The sequence below is a fragment of the Argentina silus genome, assembly GCF_951799395.1.
Source record: "Argentina silus genome assembly, chromosome: 20".
Classification (NCBI taxonomy): Eukaryota; Metazoa; Chordata; class Actinopteri; order Argentiniformes; family Argentinidae; genus Argentina; species Argentina silus.
The window spans coordinates 8,063,665-8,079,255 of NC_139674.1; the positions used below are offsets into that span (position 1 = coordinate 8,063,665).

At 47.0% G+C, this 15,591-nt stretch overlaps 1 protein-coding gene across 3 annotated transcripts in view; it reads left to right on the plus strand.

The window, feature by feature from the left end:
* ppfia2 (PTPRF interacting protein alpha 2) overlaps window positions 1-15,591 on the plus strand; it is a gene marked incomplete at its 5' end in the record, with an annotated part of 122,919 nt that overhangs the window by 103,564 nt on the left and 3,764 nt on the right. For 2 of the 3 annotated variants that reach the window (XM_083692046.1, XM_083692048.1), the window contains 15 exons: window positions 51-185; window positions 1,085-1,168; window positions 1,590-1,721; window positions 1,827-1,889; window positions 2,236-2,327; window positions 2,957-3,095; window positions 3,598-3,815; window positions 4,800-5,040; window positions 6,377-6,406; window positions 6,807-6,934; window positions 7,121-7,305; window positions 7,767-7,839; window positions 11,829-11,910; window positions 12,970-13,170; window positions 14,763-14,825. In XM_083692046.1, coding sequence (XP_083548172.1) covers window positions 51-185; window positions 1,085-1,168; window positions 1,590-1,721; window positions 1,827-1,889; window positions 2,236-2,327; window positions 2,957-3,095; window positions 3,598-3,815; window positions 4,800-5,040; window positions 6,377-6,406; window positions 6,807-6,934; window positions 7,121-7,305; window positions 7,767-7,839; window positions 11,829-11,910; window positions 12,970-13,170; window positions 14,763-14,825 — 1,866 coding nt within the window. The remainder of the gene's footprint in view (window positions 1-50; window positions 186-1,084; window positions 1,169-1,589; window positions 1,722-1,826; window positions 1,890-2,235; window positions 2,328-2,956; window positions 3,096-3,597; window positions 3,816-4,799; window positions 5,041-6,376; window positions 6,407-6,806; window positions 6,935-7,120; window positions 7,306-7,766; window positions 7,840-11,828; window positions 11,911-12,969; window positions 13,171-14,762; window positions 14,826-15,591) is intronic. The other variant, XM_083692047.1, reaches the window with a different exon arrangement.

Consider the following 15,591-nt stretch of genomic DNA (forward strand, 5'->3'; position numbering starts at 1 on the left):
GTGTGTGTGTGTGTGTGTGTGTGTGTGTGTGTGTGTGTGTGTGTGTGTAGATGGAGGAGAAGAACAGGCAGCTGCAGGAGCGGTTGGAGCTGGCCGAGCAGAAGCTGCAGCAGACCATGCGTAAGGCCGAGACCCTGCCTGAGGTGGAGGCTGAACTCGCCCAGAGGATAGCAGCCCTCACCAAGGTAAGCGGACACACACACACACACACACACACACACGCACACACACACCATCCATATTGCACCCCTCCTTGACCTTCACATTGTATTCCAGGAAAAGACCATTTTAAAATCCTCTCACGTGTTAATCCTAATTGAACATTCTGTCGTGAGCCTTTGTAATGTATGTTTGGGTATACAGTATGTGTTTACATGTGGGTTTGTGTGTGCATGACATCACCTCTGACTCTGTGATATGTCCCTCTCCTCTCCTCCGGCCCCATAGTCTGACTCAAGCTCCGCTTCCTCTCCCGAGGATTATCACTTTGTTATGGAAGCTAAACTCCAAGACATGAACTCCATTCTTAGGAAGGTAGTCCCAGAGGGTGCCGCAGCGCTGTCTCTCACTAGACTACATCAGACCTCTGTCTGTCCTTGCTGTTATCATTTGTTTGTGTGGTCACAAGCCATTGTGGTTTTGTTTGTGTGTGTGTGTGTGTGGGGGTGGGGGGGGGGGGGGGGCGGGGGCGGGGGGGGTCCTCTTTGGTTTTTCCTTGGTATCTGTAGGCAGGGCTTATTGTCTGTCGAAGGCTGCATGTCATTGGCTGGGCCTCTCATTGCTCGTAGACTTCAAAGCGCTGCAGCTCTCCTCCCACTCTCATGGCCTGGTGTCTTCCTCTCGCTCTCTCTCTCTCTCGCTCTTTCTCCTCTCTCTCTCTCTCTCTCTCTCTCTCGCTCTCTTTCTCTCTCTCCCTCTCCCTATGCTTGGGGGAGTTTGGGGAGCCTAGAGGCTTTTGGCTCTGTCTGTCTTGTTGCCCATGCATTGTTTGCCCATTTGCCCTCCATGGCTGCTAAACTGGCGGGCCGGTGTCCCCTCCCTCCCACCTCCCCCTCTTGCCCTGTCTGTGTGCTGCACCCTGCAGGCGGAAGAGCGCCACGGCAGCATCGAAGAGCGGATGAGACATCTGGAGGGCCAGCTGGAGGAGAAGAACCAGGAGCTGCTCAGAGTGAGTCACCACCGGGGGCAGGGGGGGGCTATGCTATGCTAACATAGGCTAGGCTAAGCTAGGCTACGCTACTGTACATGCTGTGCTATGCTAACATAGGCTGGGCTAAGCTGGGCTACGCTACTGTACATGCTGCCCACCCACTGGCCATGGGGTGTGTCACACGCTAGCTAGCATAACAACTGGAAACAGCACTCAAAGTCGATGACATGGCTTCAGTTCAACTGCCCTCTAGCAGTCTAGATTAGAAGAGCATGGCTTTCCACTATCTAGGTTTACATCGTTATCCAGCTAAAGTGGTTTTTAAATTAAGCTAGCATGGCAAGGCTACTGGAAATGACGAGCTAGCAGCAGATGTCATTCCACTATGTATGATTGTGGGTTAGATAAGAAAGTCACTCTTTTCCTATGTTTCTCTCAGGCTCGACAGAGAGAAAAGATGAACGAGGAACACAACAAACGCTTGTCGGACACGGTGGACAGACTCCTCACCGAGTCCAACGAGCGTCTGCAGCTCCACCTGAAGGAGAGAATGGCAGCCCTAGAGGATAAGGTTAAAGATGGAGGCCATGCCAATACCCATGTCCATGACTGTTTACTCTGATGTATTTCAGGAAACAGCCATGGATCTTCTTAAAAAACGTCTTTTTCATTTCAGAATGTATTAATACAAGACTCCGAAGGCTACAGAAAACAGTTGGAGGATTCCATTCATGATAAAGTAGGTTGCCAGTTTTTTCTAAAAAAAAAAAAAAAAAGAGTTTTGAATATAAAATTAAGTTGGTTTAATTAAGTGCTTTTTAATAGAGAAATTATGATGTATGTGTTGGCATTGGTTTATTATTTTTTATAAACCCTACAGTACCATTAAATATTCACAAGCACTGCTCGTTGTGCTAGTAATGAGACAGAATACATAACCAGCTGGGCTTGGTGAAAAAAATAAATCTAGGAAGTACAGTACATAATAATTTTGTTGTTACTGAAGATATCGAAATGCAGGGGTGTAATAAACAAGGGAGATCACAAGGTTTCTTTGCACCTCATGTGTTTCCTGTTTCCTGCAGACTCATCTTGCAGACGAGATAGACAAGCTAAGATCAGAGCTGGACCAGTTCCGACTGAGGACAGGCTCCCTCACAGAACCCACTCTCTCACGGTGTGTGTGTGTGTGTGTGTGTGTGTGTGTGTGTGTGTGTGTGTGTGTGTGTGTGTGTGTGTGTGTGTGTGTGTGTGTGTGCGCGTGCGCGTGCGCGTGCGTGTGTTCTGTTTGATAAGAAGTTTCTGCGGACTTGTCTGTGTTTGCCTAAGCTAGAAAAGAGAACATTCCTGATTCATTGTGTCCAATAACTCAAAAGAGACTAGTTATTTTTGTCCAGGAAGATGTATTTATATAATCTCTATAAAAACACCATCTGCTTCATTCAAACACCTTAACTCAAATAAGACATATTTTTCTTTGCTGACGGGTAGTGATGACAGTAGCTGTCACGATCTGCTCCACAGTCATGACTCTAAAGAAAACCAATTAACCACTGGTGAAAAATGTGAGTGTTGAGTGCTGATTCCCTGCAAGCAGAGCACTCTAACACCTTGTCCAAGGAATTGGTTTATAGTCATGATGACAATGATGATTATAGTGGGTGTTTCACTGTGATATCTCATTTCCCCTCATGCAGTGGGCTTATCACAACACATTAATCAAATTGCTGAATTTATCAACAAAGGTTGTTGCAGTGTCTCACAGGACCTCCGCCTGTCTGTCTCCGTCCATCTGTCTTTGAGCAGGTCTCACCTGGACACGTCAGGAGAGCTCCGCTTCTCCCTGGGCTCCCTGGCGGAGACCCAGTCGGACCACTACCGGTCAGCCAAGGTTATCCGTCGGCCGCGGCGAGGACGCATGGGGTTGCGCATTGACGAGACCAAGGTCAGAAGAAGCTCTCTCTCTCAAGAGTCATGAACTGAAAAGACCATTAAACAGATGTGGAAATCCCAGATTGTGCCTTTAAGTGCGACTGTCTTTGGTTTCAACATACATTGCATCCTGGCCCGCATGCACCACCCTGGGGCATCTATATTATCTTATTGTACAGAATCATATTTTGATGTTAATGAAAAACTTTTTTTTAAATTTACTGAGATACTTTGGAGCATAACAAGGCCAAGTCAAGCCTCATTATTTCTTTGTATAAAAGTATAATCACTAGAAAACTGTTTACTGAAACTGTCAGATTTACTTATCCAATTAGATCAGAATTTTTTTTAAAGAAAGTGATGCATTATTGAAAATATCAAGAATCAAAACATGACTTCCAGTATTTGTATGTACATGGGTGCTGTTCTTCTTAGGGATAGTTCACTCAAAATAAAAAGTTACAAAAAAAAATGTCCTCCCAAATGAGCTGATTTTCTCTTCTGTCCCTCGACAGGCTAAATCACTGGGGGAGCATGAATGGCGCTCACAACAGCTAGGAGTCCTGGGAAGCCATCCATTCGAGAGTGACACCGAGATGTCGGACATCGATGACGATGACCGGGAGACCATGTTCAGCTCCATGGACCTGCTGTCCCCCGGGGGTCACTCAGACGCCCAGACTCTGGCCATGATGCTGCAGGAGCAACTGGACGCCATCAACAAAGAAATCCGGTAGGTGACACTCTCCAATTGTGTATTCTATGACTTACCTTTGATTCTGCCTCTGAATAAAGTTTCTTCAGAAACGTAGAAAAACTTCAGTTAACTGTCTTGGGTGTGACATTATGTTCAAACACAAAAATGTTTACTGGCTCTGCTATTGCTACCTGTTGGAGCTTTGATTATCTGTATGTTGACTGATTAGTGTGGCATTATGCACACATGCTGTATCCAGTAGCTCTAAGTCCTGTAAATCAGTGAAGATTTGTCAAGTGTTCTTTATTTGCCTTAAGGACGTCTTCATTAATGTGAAGCACCATCGATGGGAAGTACACCACGGTTCTTTCAGAGAAAGTATATACTACCTTGAGAATGAACGATTAAAGCTCCGATGGCAGATTGCTACCCTGAGCCCCAGGAATTAAGTTCTCATCTAATTAACGAGTGAGCTACACTCTTTATTGTTATGGCTAATGAACTGGCTTTTAGCCTTTTCATCTCCTCCGCTTTCCCTGTAATTGAAGTACCCTATGGGTGCTGCTCCTTCCAAGTTTTTCATGCAAATCCCGTGGAATCCACCGCAAAGGAGCGCGGGAAAAAGCCATCAGAGTTTTTTTCAGATTGCCGTAAAGTGAATGAGCCCAAACACTATAAAACTAAGCTTTAGCAGGTGAGTGAGGAGAGAAGTAATAAGCCATTCAGATAAGTATACCTCTTAAAATGTGTTTCCTTAGCTTAATGTTCTATGAAGAATATTGTGGGTTACATTCAAGTGTGTCTGTATTTGACACTTATTGCAACTGAGAAACATCAGCGTTGAGTTGAAATGCTGTGCAAGTCCTTTAGTGCAACACTGTGCCTTGATGTTAGGAGGAGAACTACCACACATGCCATTAAGCTGACTGCTTCTCTTCCTCCTAAAACTAGTTTCCGCCTTATGTAAATGTGGACAGTAACGCTGTTATAATCTTGAAGTCTTGAATCCTCCGTTTCAAGGTTGATCCAGGAGGAGAAGGAGTCGACGGAGCTGCGGGCGGAGGAGATCGAGAACCGTGTGGCGAGCGTCAGCCTGGAGGGCCTCAACCTGGCCCGCATGCACCACCCTGGGGCATCTATGACCGCCTCGGCCACCGCCTCCTCCCTGGCCAGCTCCTCCCCACCCAGTGGACACTCCACCCCCAAGCTTGACCCCCGCAGCCCGGCCAGGGACATGGAACGCATGGGTGTCATGACCCTGGTACAGTGTAGTACTGCATTCGGCCTTGGCCTCTGTCTTAAAACAACCCCTAGCCTAGCCCTTTCACCATAGAGACTTAGATATAGATCTGAAAGGACTGATACCTATCTATCGATACCAAAATACCTGTGCAATCCTTTCAGATCCACACTATCCTAAACAACCTACTCAATCTCTGGGGAGCAGTGGCAATGGTTTGTTTCTGGATGGGGCCCCTCAATGACTTACCTCACCCAACCAGGCCTTGATTATGGCATTAAACTTGATTTGATGGTTAACTAGTGACCTTAAAGGACCCTGAGCCAGATGTCAAAGCAGCTCTGAGACAGAGAGAGAGAGAGCCTGGCTTACAGTAGATTCCCATAAGGCAGCCACTTGTTAAAGCTTGTATTGAAATTCTTTCAGTGTGATTTAGATGGTGTCGTATATCTTTGATGGATTTTGTTGAAAATCCAGGAGGCTGGGGTTTGTTGCTCCTGTGTTGTACAGCTTGTTTTGGTCTGTGTGCGGTGGTCTGGGGACTCTTTAAAGCTTCAAAGCAAAACAAAAGGAGAACAGAAACAAGGGTTTCTAGCTGCTCTTTGTTATTTAATAATAGCAATATACTCAAATACATGCAAACCCAGTTCACAAAACTACACATCTCAGTTTATCTGTCAAAATGGCATTCCTCTGGTGCATTCTGACTTCTAATCCAAGTTGAACAATACAAGAGGATTCTCCACCTCTCTCTCTCCTCCCCCCTCTCTCTCTCTTTCTCTCCTCCCCCTCTCTCTCCCCCCCTCTCTCTCCTCCCCCCCCTCTCTCTCTCTCCTCCCCCTCCCCCTCTCTCTCCTCCCCTCTCTCTCTCTCTGACTGTCAGCACACTGACCTGAGGCTTTACCACTCCAGATGTCCCTGTAACAGGGATTTTTTTTTTTTTTTTTTTTGCGCTAAAAATATTCAAATCCCCCACAATCCACCCCAGCGAAGCGGTGTTAGTGAGTAAATGTATCCAATACCCAGGGGCTTTTAAGGAATGAGCCATAATTGTATTGATTGGGCAAATGAATAGCGGCACCGCAGGTCATTCTGTTTACAAATCACTCATTGTCCCCCAGTAGTGATCTTAGTTTGGTAATTTACCATTGACAGGTCATGTGACTCCCTTATGGAGTACAATATTTACGGGATACATGGCATGAAATATGAACAACAATATTTACAATATGGATATAGGAGAGGTCGCTCTGTGTTGCGAGTGTGTACAGTAACTATATACAATGTCATTTTCCAAATGTGTTCAAGTTAACTTAAGTTGATGTATCTATTGTCTCTCCACTCCTCCACGCTGCAGCCCAGTGATCTAAGGAAACACAGAAGAAAGGTACAGCATCAGCATCTTTATATACATTATCTAACAATCCTTTACAGTGGGTTGGACATATCAGGTTCATTGTGCACCGGACTCCTTGTAGCTTCCCTGAGGCTCTGGAAGTAAACTTCCTATAAACTTGCTTCCCATAAGCAAGCTTTTGTCAGGCAAGCAACGATTGATGTCTGTGAAGATACAGGTAAAGTAGATGGTACAGGTAGTAATACAGGTAGATGGTACAGGTAGATGATACTGGGACTAATACAGGTAGATGATACAGGTAAACGATACAAGTAGATGATACAGGGACTGATACAGGTGGATGATACAGTGTGTGTGTGTGTGTGTAAATGTGTCACATGACACCGTCGAACACCTCATTGACAGTCCTCTCTTCCCTCTCCACTCTCAGATCGCAGCGGTGGACGAGGACGGACAAGACAAGGCCACCATCAAGTGTGAGACGTCCCCTCCCGCCACGCCACGGACCGTCCGCATGACCCACACGCTGCCAGCCTCGTCCCACAACGACGCGAGGGGGTACGTGACCAACACACAGGGGGGTCGTCCATGTCTTACATCAGTAGTATTGTTCTGTTGTTTTTCTCACGGCGAGGGAGTTGGATCTGTTACACAAACATCCGTCCCAGTGAGGTGGTTCCATCCCTTCCATCGCCGTACAAGCTGACTCTACAAATGTGTGTGTGTGTGTGTGTTTGGTTCCAGGATCGCTGCCACCCTGGAGGCAGAGGCCAGCGCCCTGAGCAGCGTGGCCAGCAGTCAGGACTCCCTCCACAAGCAGCCCAAGAAGAAGGGCATCAAGTCCTCCATCGGACGCCTGTTTGGCAAGAAGGAGAAGACCAGGCTGGCACAGCTGGCACACCATCGAGAGACCATGGGGCCGGGGCAAGGTACCATCGACCTGCTCTGTTCATACCGAGACGCTGATTGGTCGATAGGAGGTTATTGATGTGTTTGTGTTGTTATATGATAGCGGTCACGTCTGCTGTACAGGACCTCTTGTCGAACTCTGCACTGCTACTCACTAATATCAAGAGTTCATACGAATTCGTAAGAGTTCACTGGTGTCTAGTTGATACGTAGTTAGTGATGTGTTTGTGTGACGTTATGTGATAGCAGTCCTATCTACAGGAACTCGCTTCGCCATCCTAACAATCACCTCAACGTACTCCACGTGTGTGTACATTACTAGAGGTGTTAACATATGCATTGTGTTTTGGCTTAAAATACTGTACATTTAAATGCAGTATCTACATTGGATGTTTTCGATTAGCTCTATAATGTCTTCCCCCCCCCCCCCCCCCCCCCCCCCACCCCTCCCACCCTGTGACAGCCAACACCTCTGATCCAGACATGGCGGGCCAGGACATGGGAGTGGGGAAGCTGGGCACTCAGGCAGAGAAGGACCGCAGGCTGAAAAAGAAGTAAGCTTTTTGAAACACCAACCGCGGCCACCTCCGGCCTCTCAACCTGCCAACGCAGCACTTCACTCTCTGAAACACCCCCAGCACTCGGGTCAATATCCCCCTGAATCATCCAAGCTATCTCACAGGCAGCTTGAGAGAAGTCAGAAGTCAGTGTCAGCACACCCACACACAGACACACATTCTCTCTCTCTCTCACACACACACACACACATACATTTTTACATTTACATTTACATTTTAGGCATTTAGCAGACGCCTTTATCCGAAGCGACTTACAACAAGTACATTTGTCAAGTAAGTGAATCATCTATACATCAGTCATCATAAAAAAAACAAATGCTAGGACCAGGGGTCACAATGTTAGAAGCAGGAGGAATTACTTTTTTTTTAATTATTTAAAAATATATATATATTTACAGTAGGGAAACTGTACAGGGTGGTAGTGGGGATGATGAGGTCTTTAGGAGGGGCAGTCAAGATGAGATGGGTCTTTAGTCTACGGCGGAAGATATGTAGTGACTCTGCAGTCCTGACAGCAGTGGGAAGCTTGTTCCACCATCGGGGCACCCAGACAGTGAAAAGCCGTGACCAAATGCTGCATCCACGTAGAGGCGGCGGTGCCAGTCGGCCAGCCAAGGTGGAAGAGCGGAGTGATCGGGCAGGGGTTTGGGGGCTGACCATTGCTTGAAAGTAGGGAGGGGCTGTTCCCTATTCCCCTATTTCCCCCCCCACACACACACACACACACTCTTTCTCTCTCTCTCACACACACACACACACACACAGTAAGGCCCACTCGTTGCATAGTGTTAGTACACACACTCAATCTACTACACTCTCCTAACACTAACACTATTGTGTGTGGCTGTTGTGAGACCCTATGTCTCTCTGCATGTCCAATATTCCTCCATGTCCAGCTATGGGGAAGCAGAATAGGACCCATTTACCCAGTATGACCTCTGACCTTACACAGCAGTTAGTGTGGGTGGAGGAGAGAAATGATCAATACAGGGCAGGGCCTGTATAAACATATAATACAATAGAGGGTCAGAAGAAGCAGGGACCACCCTCTCTCACACAACCACGGTCAGACTATTGATTCGGGTTGAGGCCCATTCATCTCACACGTCACACATTCATCTGTGTGCAGTGTCAGTTTAAAGCTCTACCACCTCCTGAAGACTACTCATAGATTACAAATAGTCAGATTCAGTGTGTTTAAGGGGGTTTCCCTCGTGTGTAAATCTATTCTCCTTTCAACAGGGTTGTGTGTGTATGTATGTATGTATGTATGTGTGTGTGTGTGTGTGTGTGTGTGTGTGTGTGTGTGTGTGTGTGTGTGTGTGTCTGTGTGCATTCGCTGTGCCAGTGCCGAATGATGAATGTGTTTCCTGCAAGCGAGCATTGAGCCATCATGACTAATAACTTTGCTTCCCCCTGCAGTCGATCGATAGAAGGTATTGTGTGTGTTGAGGAATGTGTTGTTTGCGCTGACCTCTCCATAGCAGTCTCCAGGATTCGGACTGCCTTGCATCGTGACGCCTCCAGTGCATGCTACTGTATTGAGTTGCCTGCGGAATTGACATTTTTCAGCCTCTTGATCAATATGGCCATGGTTTATTGTCGATGTGACTTGTATTTCCGTGTGGTTTGTCATTGGATTTGGCTTACAGTATGTGAAGAATGCGTCAGTGTGAAGAATGCAAACCCGTGGAGGTGTCTTGCCCCCCCCCCCCCCCCCCTCCCCCCGCTGTATGCTTAACATATCTATTTTTGGACTTGAGAACATAAGTGTTGTCTAATATCTCTTCCGCTCTTTTCTGGTTTGTTTGTTTGTGTGGGTGTGGGTGTGTGCGCGTGCGTGTGTGTGTGTGTGTATTGTATTCTCCTGTGTTTTGGGGCAGGGCGGTGTGGTAAAAGCAGATTTACTCTTAACATCTGTGTACTTTTGTCTCCCGCCACTTTCTCTCTTGCTCTCTCTCTCTTTCTGTCTCTCTCTCTCTCTCTCTCTCTCTCTATCTATCTCTCTATCTCTTCTCTCCTTCTCTTTTGCTCTCTTCCTCCCCCCTCATCATATGACTAACAAGCGGGTAAGTTGTGACGGTGTGACTCCTGGACATCACCATTGTCAGCGCTGTGCCCTGTCTGTCCCTTCTCTGTCCGTCCGTCTGTCCCTCCCAAAGACCGGTGCCAAAGCTGATGTCACTCTGTCTGTCCTACGCGGCCTGTTTATGACCCCCTTGCTTTCTTTTTTTTTTCTCCTTCTTTTTTTGACCGTAAAACAGACGTTTCTCCCCCACAGTTGAATAGAAGCTGCATCCATGGCTGGACACAGAATCTTTGGCCGTCAGTTGGATCGATGTTCACACCTGGAATGTCCAAAAACCTTTCCTCTCCTTGTGTATATGTGTGTATATCTATGTGAGAAATAACCAGTTGCAATACCTGGTTATGGGCTGTCAAATCTTGGTTCTTTTTTCGTGTTTGATTTGTCAGAACTGTTTCCTTCCCCTCCCAGCTATGTTCAGTGAATGTATAACTCATGCATAAAGCCCAGACCAGAACATATCCATTATACCCCCTATGTATCGATAAGACCTTGAATGCAGAAGCGTCTATTTGAATGGATATGTATATAATGGTGTTGGTTAACTGATGCAGGCTTTGTACTGTATGCTGTGTTCAAGTGCCCTTTCTCTGCACTGAGGCCTTTGAGTCACGTGTTCTATTTCCATGTGCCTCATATCTGTCCTTATGCCTAACAATACTTGACAATATTAGAAGTAAGACTTTGTGGCCATTCTCAGGGATTTGTTGCTGTACAGTATGAGTAGAAATTGTACCCTCTGATTTTGTGTGTATGTTTGCTGTGTGAGAGACTGTGTGAGTGTGTGTATGACTATATTTTATCAGTTCAAAAGGCTCTCTGTTCACTTTCGACTGTACACTTGGGGTTTATAGATTATGTATGGCCTCGTGGAAGTAACGTTCTGCACTTAGATATCTCTCCACTGTAGTATGTCTGGTCCCTTGCTGCAACATAAGCCCCCCATCCACTCTTAAACCTCTATTTATTCACACACACACACACACACACACACAGTTTTTATGGACCACTCATCTCATCAGCTCTGTCTCTCACACTGCCTAACAGAGTTAGCGTCGGAGGAATCAGCATATTGTAAATTTCCCCCGTGCATAACGGAGTAAAGAGGACATCTATCTGCTCTCCTCGGCTCTCTTTCAATAAGGCCCAATTGACTTTGAGCTGAACAGCCTGCTGCCAGCGCTTAGCACAGCTTTCCAAGTGGACACCTGCTAACACAAAACATTTGACAGCCATCTTGGGTCAGCTACAACCAAATACATCCAGAAAAGGCCAGAGAATGTGAATGAAGACCCCCTACACCCCCACCCTCACAACCCCCCCCCCCCAACATGATTTAAAGACAGCCAGAAAGAGAGCATTCAGCAGGACTCAAAAGGGCATCCCAGTCAGCAGTAAAACCTCCAGTCTCCGTCGTAAGTACCTGAGCAGCAGTGTGATATAAATTCACAGCAGCAGTGGACCGGTTGGTTTCAGATTAACAAACTCAAAGACAGGCTTCACTAAGCAGCCCTGTCCCTTAAAGGTGTGTGTGTGTGTATTAGTGTGTGTGTGTTAGTGTGTGCTTGAGGAGGCACACACACACATGCTCCTTCTGCGAGGCAGGGTTTAGATGGAAGGGTGATAAGACTGTGCCCTTTCCAAAGCTCTGGGTGTAGAGGGGCTGCTATGGCAGAGATAACGTGTGGGGGAGATGACTTACTGTACAGCACACACACAGTTGTCGCAGTGCCTTGTGTGGGTGTGTGTGTGTGTGTGTGTGTGTGCCCACCTGTGTGCACACGCATGTGTATGGGTGTGTTATCTCTGTATGTGTGTGTACCGTATGTGTGTAGTGTGTTCATTCCATGTATCTTCTCCCCTCCCCTCCCCCCCTTAGGCATGAGCTGTTGGAAGAAGCCAGAAGAAAGGGCTTACCCTTCGCTCAATGGGACGGCCCTACGGTGGTGGCTTGGCTGGAGGTAGGCACCCTTAAGCCAGGTCCAAGCCTCCCATCTGGGATAGATTTACCATCCCTACCTACGTGCTCCAGACCTCCCCTCAGTGACGCAAATACCAGTCTTTCCATTCCCTATCCTACAGATCTCATATACCTGCGATGGTGTTTAACATCGGCAACCAATTATAGTTTACCTCCATACTGTAAGAGTGTAAGCGTACCCGTCCACCGTTTAATATAGCCCTTATCAATGCACCAAGACACATTAATTCACTCTAAACATAACTGTTAATCAATATGAAATTACAACATACTCTTACATAAGCGTCATTGTGTTGTAATGATGATGTTGGAGCTCTGTGCCAGCCGATACTCCATTACCAGGAGTTATTGTATGATTATCAGGCTCCCGGCTGCTATTGCTCTTTGTACGCCGGCTATGTCTGTTCTCTAATTCATTGTCTGGCACTGGGCCTGTATGGCAGCAGCACCGGGCCTATATGGCAGCAGCACTGGGCTGTCTCACAGATATACTATGTACCAGAACCCAGGAGGGTGTCACCTGGATGCAGGTGTCGAGGCCACGCTGGGTTCAGGTCTCTCCTTTTTCGTTTGAATGCGACACGTTCTCCGCAGCACAGCTTTGCCCTGCCGTATTAGGTCTTAATGGGTCTGGTTAAAAATGCTTTATGCATTATGCAACTTAACAATAGGCGACGATAATGTTAACTTCGCTTTGTTACGATATGGTATGCATTCTCTGATGAGTTAATCATCACAGTGAAAGTTTCAATGTTAGACACACCCTTAATTGACACATTTGTATTATTTCCTCATCTATACCCACCAAAAATGTCAATAGGGCCTTAAAAAGTGTTAAGGTCATAGTTTCAAGCATTACTGCCCCCTGCTGTTCACTAGTAGGTCTTTCTTCAAACATTCCCATAATGTCTACCCATAAGTATTGACGTATTACTGTACATTAATTAACAGCCTCCTTTTTCCACCGAATCACCAATAAACTGTCAAACAATATGACAAATCATTGGTGCCCTTCCTCTTCCTCCTCCTCCTCTCTTAGCTGTGGCTAGGGATGCCAGCCTGGTACGTGGCGGCGTGCCGTGCCAACGTGAAGAGCGGCGCCATCATGTCAGCGTTGTCGGACACGGAGATCCAGAGAGAGATCGGCATCAGCAACCCACTGCACCGACTCAAACTACGCCTGGCCATCCAGGAGATGGTCTCCCTCACCAGCCCCTCTGCGCCCCCAACCTCCAGAACCGTGAGTGTCACACACACACACACACACACACACTCTCTCTCTCTCTACCTCTCTCACACTCACATACACACCAAATGTGTATCTTTTGATCCAGTACCTTGTTTGAAAAGGTACATACACTCCTCAGGTAAAAGACACTTTTTATATTGTCAGAGAGACCCTTACATTGATAGCATAGCATCTTTGTCGTTTATGTTAGCAAGTGAATTTCAGACAGAGTGGGCAGTGGAGAAGCTGACTTCAACTAAGTGATACACATGCCAATGCAGCAGGTACTCTAACTGACAAAGCTACTGCCAACTATTTTACACCTCCGCCAGTTTCCCAGCTCTGAGTTGTCATGGTAATTGCATACAGTCTCGGAGGAGCCTGCTGATAAGCCTCATAATAACATGAATTGTTCGTACAGTATGTAGCATTTATTTACACACGCACAAGACCCACTCAGAGCTGCGCACACAAATACATGCTTATGAACATACACAATGCACTCCGAACCCACCCACCAATACACACACACACACACACACACACTGTGACAAGCCCTTGCACTCCCTTCATATCCTGCCCTGAGGGGAAGTGGGCACTGCCCTTACCCCACCCGTCCCCTTGCCAGTCTGTCCCAGTGTAGCCAGCACCACTTAACCTCCTCATGAATCTTTCATCAGGGAGTGTGTGACTCCATCACCCCTCACTGCCCTGGCGGAGCCCCCCCCCCCATCTGTGAGGGGTGGTCCGCCACCTCCTGCTGCCCCACTAAACAGCCACTGCATCCTCTGGGTTAATCAACCCTGGAAAACGGTGGAGAAGTGTCTTACAGGCAGAACGTTGCCAGGGTGACAGAGGCAGACTGTTTGACGGTCACAGGGACAGGGTATCGCGCTACGGAAGTGTACTTCAACTCACATGGACAATGAGCGAACGCACCTGAATGCAGCGTGCTGTGTCTTTAACGAGGAGTGAAACATGCAGTGATAGTCGGCACGCCTCGGGAGTGCTTTTATCTAGGTCACGTCAGTCTCATCCTCCAGCGTAGCAGCCACAATCACGAGTGCTAATATTAGCATCCACAGATTAGAATGGGTTGTCATAGTACCGTGTACAGGAGAAGGGGGTGAAGTGAGGCTGAGAGGTATATGTGCGTGCGTGCGTGTGTCGGTTTACTTACATATACATTACATTACTTATACATATTGTTGCACTAATTTACTTCCGCACTAGCTTATGGTGAATCAGTCTTGTCTTGCATGGATCATGTGTTTCTTTGTCCTCCGTAGTGTGTGTGTGTGTGTGTGTGTGTGTGTGTGTGTGTGTGTGTCACACATCTGTGTACAGTAGGTATGCTGCCCGACTATTGCTATTGTGATGTTATGTGCTGTGTGTGTTTGCTTGCTTGTTTGTTTGTTTGTGTACTGTGTGTGCCCTTTGACCCCAGAGGGGCGGGGCCTGCTCATCATCTGACCATGATGCTGTAACACTATTGGCTTACAGTGGTGCTGCTCTTCTTCTTTAACACTGCTTGCCCCTCCTGGCGGACTCCTCCTCCTCTTCCTCCTGCTGCTGTCTCTCTTGGGCCCCTCCCCCTCACGTAGCCGTCAGGCAATGTATGGGTGACCCACGAGGAAATGGAGACCCTCGCGGCCCCCTCCAAAACGGTTAGTCTGCTCTTCTTTCCTTTCTTCCCCCGCCTTCTTTCTCTAGGTCTCTATCTCTCTGGTTCTCTCTTTCCTTCCTTCACGGGGGGGGGGGGGGGGGGGGTTGGGTGTGAGACCCCTCTATCCATGTGTGTCTACATGGCTTGTGAGTGCAGTGAGGGTGCATAGTGGTTTTGTTTTGATACTGCGGTTTGGTTGCATCCTATCCATCTGCAGTGCAGATCCTGTTCTTTGGAGTGATAGTTGGGCAGAAGGCTTGTGTGTACAGTATGACTGGTGCATTGGCCAAGGGGAAGCCAAGTATTCAGTGAACACTTATGTCTTAGCGAGCTGTCGATTATGTTCTGTACTAATCACGATCCCTACAGTACATGCTGTTTTTCCCTCAAGCAGTACCGTGTTGATCTCCTTCCTTCCTATTCTGCCTGTCAGTACTATATTGAACCTACTGTACATGGACTTGGGCATACAAGACAGATGCTCCAGTCAAAATCGAGTGAGATAATTGCACTCAATAGATCACATCAAATTTTAATTTTAAACCAATTGTTCCTCTTTCAATATTAATCCTTACAAGAGTATTATCCACTCCAGATGTCAGGGATGTGTTAATTGTCTCTAGGTCAGAGACAGACATATATTGCACTCTACAGTACAGGCTACAGTAGGTATTATCTGCTTAACTTGAACATAAAGGTTATCCTTGGTTCACTCTCTCCCCCTGCCTGTCTCCAATATTGCTTGTGTGTCAGCTACAATGAGGTTA